Genomic DNA, 11,423 nt, shown 5'->3' with positions numbered 1-11,423 from the left:
ATGAAATCCTGTTATTTATAGCAACATAGATGAAACTAGAGGGTATCATACTGAGTGAAATAAGCCAGGTACAGAAAGACTAATACCACATAATCTCACTCATTTATAGAGGCTAAAAAGTTTATTCTTTAGAAGAAAAGGTTAGGGTAGTGCTTACTACAGACCAGGAATTGGAAGAGGAAAGGGAAGAAAGAATAGAGGGAGGTTAGGTACCAAAATAGGTCTAGATAGGAAGAATTAATTTTAGTATTCTGTAGTCTATAACAAAGTTGGGTAACTATGTTCTATAACCATTTATGATATATTTTAAAGTAACTAAAAAAGAAGAGTCTAAACTTTCTCTACACATAGAAATTATATATGTTGGAGGAGATGGGAATGTTAATTACCCTAATTTGATAGCATATTACATACATATATTGAATTATGAATTATATTGTATCCCATGAACATATACAAATATTGCTTCAATTAAAATTTTATTAAAAGAGAGAATTATTAGAGAATAAAAATAAGAGATTGAAAAAAAGGCATTTGAAAGAAATCTGTCTGCTGGACATCATTACCAATGGCATACAAAAAATAATAAAATAAACAGGGGTGCTGGATAAAATGCATATTCCAGGGCTCTACTTTAAATATTCTGCTTCACTAGGGCCCAGAGTTTTAAACTATTGCCACATGACAGACTCATGCATTTTAAACTATTGTCCCATGACAGACTCATGCATACTAACATTTAAGAAATTGTAACATTGAGACTCAGAAATGGCAGTTGAGCTTGTTTAACAGGTGGCTCCAACTTAGAGAGACTTATGCTGGCTGATGTGAGACTGGCAGAAAATAAGTCTGGCACTTAGTCTTCCAGTGGGGTACTGTACAGTAGACATATGATGCATAATAAATACTCAAAGGTTTTAATTCTCTCCTCCATCATTGTCTCAAAGAAAACCCAACAAATAGCTGAGCACACCTGGGGCTGCTTACAATTCATCGCAGTTTTGCATTCTTTACTTTATTTTCATGTGAATTCCCTTGTGAGGAAATACCTGGATTCCAGAGATAAGAAAGAGTCCTCCTAGATTAACTCACACCTTGATTTAATTATTCATTTTAAAATTAGACTCAGGTATTGACAAAAATTCAAATACCAGAGTATAGAGGCCTGAGGGATTTTTTCTTCCCACGTTATTCAACAATTAAGTCTAGTGGTTTCAGATCTAAACTCTAGAAGCCTCCATCACCACATTTCCTGTTTGTAACTGAACAAAGTACACACAAAAGACTTTATGAAACAGAAGAGAAGAAAAATAACCTGAGACACTGATAAAGATAAGTTTTAGTGTCATGCTGCTTCTAACATAACTGATCAACATTACTTAGAAAAAAAAAGTTTGTGGGGAGCATTTTTAATCCATCCATTTGCTTTATGGCTACATCAGGCATTCTCTGAAAAAAGAAGCATGTTAGGTAAGTGGCATTTTCAATTCTTTTGTTCCTTTTCATGTCAAAATTTCACTTAATTTCCAAGTCCTCTCTAAAAGATTCTTAATATTTGGAAAGTAAACTAGTTAGCACAATTATTTTTAAAATGTGCATAAAACTTTATTATAGTTAGAAAATATTGTGAAATATATTACTGAGCATAAATTGATTATAAATTGACCATTGTCTCTTGAATGAAAAAACAGTGGGCAGTGTTTTATAATAAAAAGTTTGTTGTAGCTGTTCAATAAGTACTCATTGATAATCATGCCATCTGAAGTATTTATTATTTTTTAAGAAACTATTTTATTTTGAGCATGCATATTACTTTTTGGTTTAGATATAAAGCAGGAGAGGAGTAACTACATTCTAATTTTTTAGAAATCGGGCACTACAGTGTCTTCTTAGTAATCAATTCAATTGTCAACATTCAGAGAGACAATTTTAAAACAGTCAGTGAAAATTCAGTCTCTCGTGCAATGCATCATAAAGTCTGAATCAACGTAGATTTGATCCTTTGTTCCTTCTGCAGTCTTTATGTACATTTCATTTCTTTAACAAACATCTTTTTGCTGAAGAGAAAAAACATTGCTTACCATGTAAAGTTGAAAATTTGTGAAATATGTTTGTAAAAAAGAAAGTAAAAAATCTTAGATATTTTTCATCATCTTAAAAACTACCAATGTTATGTTGTATAGTTCCTTGTAATTTTTATTTTTATACATTCTATGTAATTTGCATTTTATAACTGAAATAATAATGTGCATAAAATCATGTATCCAGCTTTTTTCACTAACAAACCTAACTACTTCCTTTTTATTATAAGCCTAATCATTTTAAATGAATTCACAAGATACATGTATTTTGTTAATTACAATTTTCTTGTCATTCAATTATGTTTGGACATTTATGTTGTATCCAGTTCTTAAATATTTTAAAAGACAGAAAAATGACCAACTCAATAGTTTCTCCTATATTAAGGAACATTTTTTTAAGGAAAGATAAGTAGAATTGGAATTACTGAATAAGAGATTATGAGCATCTTAAGTCTCATTATTGCCAAATTGCTTCTCCAAGGATGATGCAAATCCCCTCTTATCCTAGCAGTGTTCCTCCTTAACAGGCTGGTCTCATTTAAAAATTTTTGTAAGTACGACATGCTAGACCATTATATTACTTTGATTATATGCATTACTTTGATTATAATGAGGTTGAACATTGGATATATAGCATGGATTTAGTTTCTATATTTTTAGTTGTAGATGGACACAATACCTTTATTTTATTTATTTATTTTTATGTGGTGCTGAGGATTGAATCCAGTGCCTCAAACATGCTAGGCAAGTGCTCTACCACTAAGCCACAACTGCAGCCCCTGCATAGATTTTTAACAGCTTATAATTTTGTCATCTGTGCATTGTCTGATTGTATCTTTTGCTTCACCGTTGTGCATAAGGGGCAGTCACAGAGTGAAGGTATCATATGTTTTAATTTCTGTGAATTTGCTTCCCAGTGTTTTGTTTGATGGATCTTAAAACCAATGGATTGGATAAATCACCCAGGGAACATAAACTAGCATGTGATTTTCACAGTTCTCTTCCTTCTCCTTCTTAGCTTAGCAAAGAACAAAAGCGATTGCTCCAATTTGCTAGTGCACTGTAAGAAATTGACAGAGCAGTAGCACTGTCACTGCCATGATTTGATGATGGGGAGCGTGGGAGGGTGAGAAGGCCAAAGGCTGAACATGACCTTTCACTATTTCCAGGACTAACGACTCTAAATGAAGAAGGAATATGATGAAGTTTCCTCCATAGCATTTTGTAGTTCAGAATGTCCCTTCAGGTGCATTAGGGAGCTCCTTCATGTCATTTGAGACCTTTCACAATTTTGTAGAAGAGATACAAATTTAGTATTTGCCCTGAAAGCCTCAGAGACCTTAAAAGCCAAAACAAAACAATATGAAAGAAAAGAACCAGACTTTTTCAAATTCAGATAAGCAAGATAAAGAATACATTCGAATACAGACGCAAAAACACAATTATTCTTAATTAAGTAAAAAAAAGGCTGAAATGAAAGATGCAAACTTTTTTCCTTTTCTTTGTAGTTATTACATCATCAATAAACGTACTGCTATCACAATTCATACTATACTTCTACATTCACACAAAAAAATCAGCATTAGCTGAATCAAATGGTAAAAACAGTTTGGTTATTGATAATTTAATTTAAACAATGATTTACAATTTAGTTTACACATTATTGTTTTTAAAATAGGATTCTCATTGTGTTTACTAATTTTCTTTCCATAAGCCTCAGTCACCTCTTTGAGAAGAACAAATTCTTTCTTTTAAAGACTAAGTAAGATTAACTTATGAATCACCATCTATATATGTATACACACACACACACACACACACACACACACACATATATATATAGATAGATAGATAGACACAATACCTTTGTTTTATTTATTTATTTTTATGTGGTGATGAGGATCGAACCCACTGCCTCACATGTGTTAGGCAAGGGCTCTACCACTGAGCTACAGACTCCGAATCTTTTTTTCTTTTTTTTTATTGGTTGTTCAAAACATTACAATGCTCTTAACATATCATATTTTATACATTTGATTCAAGTGGGTTATGAACTCTAATTTTTACCACATGTACAGATTGCAGAATCACGTTGGTTACACATACACATTTATACATACTGTAAATGCAGATGTTCTTAAACTAAAGATGGATCAAAAAGAAAGTTCCACCAGGTAATTTAAGTCATATTTGGCTGTGATGTTAAGAAAAGTCAATCCAGGAAAGATTGACACTTGAAGGCCATGACTCTGAGAAATGTGTGCAGAAATTGCTGGTGGGTAACAGATCTCATTTTTGTGTAATTCTCCAAACATTTAAAACTTCATGTAATTATCTTGGCATTCCTAAATTAAAAGTTAAAAAAAAATTAACAGGACTTACTTGAAACATTAAAAGAAACATAGTAGGTAAGTATTTTGTGGGATTAAAGGTTTCATGCAATCATGTCTTCAGAGTCTCTCCAAGGTATTTCTCTAATAAGAAAACAATAAGTACATATATAAAATGAAGTAGCTAACTACAGATAAAGAGAAGTTCATTGATAGCAGGGCTTTTGGCAGCTCTTTAAGCCCAACAGGATTTCTGCAGTTTACTAATCTCAATTAAAATTTAATTGTGAAAGCAGCAAGGACAACTAGCACTAGAGAAATCTTAACACACTCTCTTAAAATCTGCCCACTACCTCACTCCCATGTGTACACTTTCTTAATTAAATTCTGTAAGTACTGATAGAGAAGAATCATGATGTGTTAGAAAGGGGTGGCTTGATGTCACAAAGATGAAGACATGAATTCCTGTTTTATAGTCAGTTTAGTGAGCTTCAGTGATTGGCACACAACCAGTCATATGACTAGTGAATTTACCACCCTCATCTCTTTCTTATACTGTTGGAAGACATTTCACAGCCAGTATTTGCTATTTTTCCCTCCCCAGTACAGCCTACTCCACAACCCACCCCATGTACATCTCAAAAAATCCTCTGTTCATTAACAGACATTCATTAAACTTGGTGGGTTTCCAATCTTGCATTAAAAACAGTGTGTTATTTGCTTAAAAGACTCAAACTATTAGCCCCTGGCATTTGAAAGCTAGGTAGAAACTTAAATCATGATTTTCCTAGCTGTCATTTGTTACTAATAATTTTTCAAGGCCTTTGGCTTGTTAACAGTATAAATTGTTGAATTCAAATTGTGTGGATGTTCTTTTGAAATTGATAAAAGCTATATAATTAAAAGTAGCTACAGTTAATGAATAATGACTCTAAAGATTGCACTTGTTGGGCAAGAAGTTTTAAGTACTTTGTGCATACAGTGTTTTAAGAGGCACTGTTCCATCCCAAGTAGATTCCCACAGGCTAGGGGAGACATTAATTCTACATATGGAGAGTTCTTGAATAAGAGGAGTAGGGAGTGTGTGTTTGTGTGTGTGTATTTCTACAGACTTGTTGAAAATGTCCACCATTTAGCTACTCTATATCTGCTCTTGCGTGTTTTTATGCGTATTGTTTTGTTCTTCAAAATTGAAGTGTTTATTGTTGGTAATCAAAAATGTGTGGAAGGTATCAAAAATGTCATGAAATACAAAGCTTATAAATGAAAATCCTCCCATTGAAAACTCAGTTCACATTACTAATGAAAAAAAAAATCTTGGGAAACAGAAGTATTAGGAACTAAGGATTCCTAAAATCAAGGGAGAACTGGAGACCCTGCTGAGCTACCTTCTGACATGGCTAGTCACACTCTGCCTATTATGATTTAGCTTGGGTTTTAAAAGGCCTCCAATTAATTATGTGGAACAGATTTGCTGTTTCAATAAATGAAAAAACACAATCCTTAAGTACTACACACTGTGGTCCTAGTTCTTGATTTAATATTGTTGACATATTCCATGAAATTTATTAGAAAATTTCCTAAAATTTTTAGTGTAAAATGTAGGTTTATGATATTGATTTGGTTGTTTCTTTGTAACTGAGAGCAAAATTATCTCCTTGTAGCAATTAATGGACTGTTATGACTTTTCCAAGCTTCCCTTTAGTGGAAGACAGAAACTAAAACTTCTATTTGAAATATAATTTTGTCCAAGTGATAGGATGATTTATAGCTAGATTTAGTGTAATTTTAAAAATAAGATTAGGGCTTTCTGCTTACGTCCTTGAAGTATGACTTTTTATATTGGACTATATTTTATTTACCCAAACCATAACTATTTATTGAGAGTATGCAAAATACTAGATAAAATAGGAAATGGAAAAAAAAAACCCTAACTAGAAAAGAGATTGATTTTATCACTTTTCCCAAGGATCATAAGTGCTAAAGATTTGTTATTATTTTCTATGTATTTATTTTCTCCTCCCCTAGAAAGAGGGGTGTTAGAAATGGATAATAATAGTGTAAAAGATAACCAAATGAGTCAGGGTAAAGGGAAAATAAGGATCAAGAGACACAATTGGGCCATGAAAGTGAGAGTCATGTAATACTAGAGATTTACTTAAGGAAAACTGTAAAGTCAGAGATGGTGATCAATTAAAATATTCACATGGGCTCTAAACATAAAAATGTACCAGATCCTAAGGAGATACATGGGTCCTTAAACTTGAGACACCAAGTGATATATTAAGCGATGCCTTCTAGTCCTTAGTACACTATAATTAATGAATTTTATGGCAAGTTTCATAGGTTGCTTCTTTTTCTTAAAACATATATTATTTTCCCCTGATCACAAAGGTAGATAATATGGAAATTAAAAGAGTAAAGAGAGCAAAAAAGAGTTTTAGCTTCTATTTTCTGAATACAACCTGAAGTTCAACTCTCTGTTGCCACCTTGGGGTAGATTGTGTGCTTTAGTGATCTATCAGATGGATGTGGTGTTGATATCTTCCTCTTAAAGAAATTTTGGGAACATAACTGGAACATGTTGTAGAATAGGAAGCCATCAAAGCAAGCCCACTTAACTTCCTTTTGGGGGAAAGTTTAGATAGCTTCATTCAGGCAGGGTCAAAATTACTATCCAAAATCAATTCTACATCCTTTTCACACATGACAAGCAAAAGAGCATGTTCCCAAATTATATGCCGTAGGGATTTGATGTACCATTTCCATGCTAGATTATTTCCAAAGCAGAGTTACAAGTCCACATTGCCAAAGGTAAATTATTAATACATCAATTAAATGCTTAATTTTAAGCAATGTAGTGTTCTGCTCAACTTTATAATAAGTTAGTTGTGATATGTGTTATTAGGAAAGACATACTATACTATATATACTCAATAATCATCCTTATCCTACTTAATTGATAGATTTAAAATTTAAAAAAGAAAGATGGACATCTTCCAAAAAATAATTGGGATTTAATTGGTACTTTAATCCTTCTTTCTCTGACAATAGCAAGACAGAGTAAATATTTGGGAAGCTACTCTGGTTTATGAAGAAAGAACCATGTTACTAGCATATAGGACAACATTCTTGTTAGTAGGACGGTAGAATTTAACTAGTACAGGTAAACATTTCGGATCTTAAGATAAAAAATTGAGAAGAAAGTGAAAACATATGCCCATTTTATGCTTCTAAAATTATTATGTATTCTGGCAGAAGAATATTTCTGCTCACACTGACTCTTGTGATTGACATCCTGGTTTTACGCAGTCATGTATTTCCCAGGGTTCTCTCGCAGAGCTCACAGAGCCCAGTAGTAGTTTCCAAATAGCTTTTCCCACATAATTTAGTGGCACTAAGCAAACTCTCAAAAGAAAATAAATGTTTACATTTATAGTGATGGACGCCTCCTCTAGTCTAGTCTGATGGCCAGCTGTTAACACCAACTTCCTTATTTCAAGTTTCCTGGAAAAGAAATGAATAGCTTAAGTTTTCTTGGTAAATATAGATTCAGGGAAGACAGAATTAAGGCATTGTTGATAAGCACTTTTGCCAAAGCCACAGTGATATAATGAGTTACTCTTCTATTCACAAGCATGGATTTCCCAGCTGCTGGGGTTAGATCTTTTCTTCTCAATAATGCTGGAGGTAAGTGGAAGGGAATCTTCAAACACTCCTTTTCTGGGTTGTAGATATGACTAGAACATATCTGGTCGGAACCTTTCTGTTGGCCCTTACTCATTACATTACCCTTTTTTATTTCATCTTCATTTCTTCAGGGAGCTGACACATGTGTAGTGAGCAGTTACATTTTGTTGACTTTGTTGCAGATACAATAGTAGGAGTCTTACCAGTAAGTTAATAATCAAAGTTATTGATTATTAAGCATCTTACTAGTGAGCAACATTATTCTAAAAAATCTTATTACATCTTACTTCACTTGATCCCACAACAGGCACTATTATTATCACTATTTTTTTTCTTTTTACCAATGAGGAAATTGGGGCATGAAGACAAAGATGAATAGGCAGTTTCTTCCCTTTGCAGAGTTCACAGTTTACTAGGGGAGATTGAGTGATACACAAAATTATTACCTCAATATTTGTTTAAATGTAGAGGGGTCTGTGAGACGTCACCTGGTAGAGGACAGGCAGCACTGAGGGAAAGCTTCAAGGAGAAGGTAACCTTGTAGGATGCCTAGTTATGTTTTAGATGACTAAGAGGAAAGGCATTTTAAGCAAAGAAGTGAATACACAGAGACATAAGCACATGAAGTAGAAAGTACACATCTATTGAAAATTGCAAGTGCTTCAGAATAATAATAATGGGATATAATTGAGAGTTTGTGAAGTAAATCCCAAAAGATATGCTGGAAATCTGAAGTATCATTTTGTGGAAATAGTTTTTGATAAGGAATGAAAGAGGTGATGGTAGGAACAGGTACCTTTTCCTAAAGAATCTATGTCACAATCCACAAAAAAATTTTTAAAGGGAAAGTTTTCTCCAGAGTCCATTGGAGAGGGGAGTATAGGGATACAGTGTACAGGAAGACAGCTTGGTCAGGAGCGGTGGTTAATGTGGTGTGGATCATCGGAAAGAGCAAATAAGCATAAGCCCCATGACCTAATGGGAACAAGGTCAGACTGGCCTAAACAAGTCCACATACCGTGCTATTTTAAAAACTTGGATATCAAGATATAAAGTTCTTTAATTTAGGTATATACTGTGGTCCAAACATTCATCTTCAAAATTTTTTAACCTGAAATATGAAGCTATGTATATATTTTAGCTATAAAAACATTTGTCACAATTTGTTTATAACTAAAAAAAAAAAAAAAGAAGCAACTTAAGTGTTAAATGATAAAAATTGCTTAAATAAATTATGGAATATTCATAAAATGGAATATTAGGTTGCCCAAAGAAATGGAAGCATATTTTGTTCATAGGAAAAGAAAGACATAGTAAAATTATTTGGGGGGAAAAATAGATAACAATCTAGGGTTTAATGGAATCTTATGTCTGCATCCATAACAATTTCTACACAAAGAAAAATAGGTTTGGAAGCATAACTCTGAGGTTAGGTGCACCCCCTTACTCAGTTGAAAATTTGCATATAACTTTTGGCTCCCCTGAATGTAACTTATAGCTTGCTGTTGACCATGAGCCTTACCAATAACATGAAGAGTTGATGAAGACATTTTAAAAATATCGTATGTAATATTTATGGTGAAAAATATGTGAGAAGCTCACTGCCATTTGCAACTTGCTGGTGAGAAGAACAAATTTCTTATACAGGGATGATTAGAGTCATGGGATATTTTAAGCAGACACTTGAGCTCACAGCAATAGTAACTGGAGGTGGCTATGAAATAATTACAGTAGTATAGTATTACTATAATTAATTTCATGCAGTTATGATTTAATATTTCATCTTTATGTTTGCTAACTTTTTTCTCAATTGAGAATGGCTCTATGGATAGTCTATGTTTAGTGAATAAAGTTTTAATAAATTTCAACTCTTTGTAATAGAGTTGTGTATATATTTTATGGAAGCAGTTGGTAGAATAGACTATCACCTACATATATTTTATACATTTATGAAATTTCTTTTTTCTAATTTTTTTTCCAATATCTGGGCCATGGGGTTTATCTGTGAATTTTTTCTAATAGTTGCAAATCTCCAAAAAATGATATCCAGGTAAAGTGGACCTTGCAGTTCAAGGCTGTTGTTCAAGGGTCTATACAGTAATCAAAGTGTTCACAGTGATTGTCTCTTGATAATATGGATAAGCCTATTTTATCTTTTTGTTTTTGCTTATCTGGGCTTATTAATTTACTAATTATTTTTTGTTTTTGAACACGGATGATGTATGTAATACATTTGGCCTTTCTGTAGCAAGTAAAATTTGTTAAGTATCACCAATACAGAGACCATAGAGGGTGAACTTGACTGAATAATTTGAAATGATAGTTGTAATATAATTCAATAGAATATGTAGTGTGTGCCCTCAGATTTCTTTAACATGGGGGAAGGATTTAGAACTGCACCTAGACTATGGGTGCTTCAATGACATTTGCAAGAAGAGGAAAAGAGCAAGGGTCTTTAACAACAGAAATCACCCCCTTTACCCCTGCGTTGTGATAGGAAAGAGGGAAACTCAGACCTGTCTGGGAAACGAGACCACTAGCTGGCCTCCTTTGCATAGTTATAGTTGGATCAACCACCTGAAAATGATAGTCATCATTGTGGGGTGGGCCTGAAGGTGGAGGCAGGATGAGCAGGTGAGGAGCAATCTCTCTCTGAAAGCTTTCTTAATAATTCCAAAAGTACCCTTTGACCTAGCAATTCCATGTACAATAAGCTCACATATCCACAAAAATGTTCAACGGTGTTTTCTGCATTGTGTGTAAGAGAAAATGTTTTAAAAAATTAGAATGCCCATCTAATGGGAAATGCCCATTTAGGGAAATGACTAGACATTACAGCAACACTGAAAAATCTAGGCAGCCACTAAAAATAACATAAACACACTATAATAAGAAAGGCTAATTAGTATAATAGTCTCCATTTATGTTTTGGTAGAAGATCTCCCAGGTTACTCTATATTGCATTGCTGAAATTTTTAAAATTTATTATCACAGAGCACTTTTTTTAACAAATAGGTAAAACTGTAAAAAAATCAAATAAATAATTCTAGAAATACATACAATAGCATGCAATACCCAGAATTTCTGTATATTTAATGTAGTTAATTGTGTTGTCAAATCCTCATAAATACTTAATGAAGGCATGTTTATGAGAAATAAATTGGCCTCTTCTCTCCAGAAAAATCTGGTATTAATGAATTGGCAGGTCTCTTGCAGAGGCAAAAAGACTTTTTGAGTCTTTACATTTTCTTATAATTTATGAAATGTAAACATTCCCTTAAATGAAATAAAACCACACATTTTATCATCATCATTAGTTATT

At 33.1% G+C, this 11,423-nt stretch overlaps 1 protein-coding gene across 1 annotated transcript in view; it reads left to right on the top strand.

Annotated features, from left to right (window-relative positions):
- Window positions 1-1,407: 1,407 nt before the first annotated feature.
- Trat1 (T cell receptor associated transmembrane adaptor 1) overlaps window positions 1,408-11,423 on the top strand; it is a 36,882-nt gene continuing 26,866 nt past the window's right edge. The window contains exon 1 of the mRNA XM_076867027.1: window positions 1,408-1,470. Within this exon, the coding sequence (XP_076723142.1) occupies window positions 1,464-1,470 (7 nt within the window). The 5' untranslated portion in view covers window positions 1,408-1,463. The remainder of the gene's footprint in view (window positions 1,471-11,423) is intronic.

The sequence above is a fragment of the Callospermophilus lateralis genome, chromosome 10 (assembly GCF_048772815.1).
Source record: "Callospermophilus lateralis isolate mCalLat2 chromosome 10, mCalLat2.hap1, whole genome shotgun sequence".
In the NCBI taxonomy this organism is placed as follows: domain Eukaryota; kingdom Metazoa; phylum Chordata; class Mammalia; order Rodentia; family Sciuridae; genus Callospermophilus; species Callospermophilus lateralis.
This window is presented reverse-complemented; position numbering and strand designations above follow the sequence as displayed.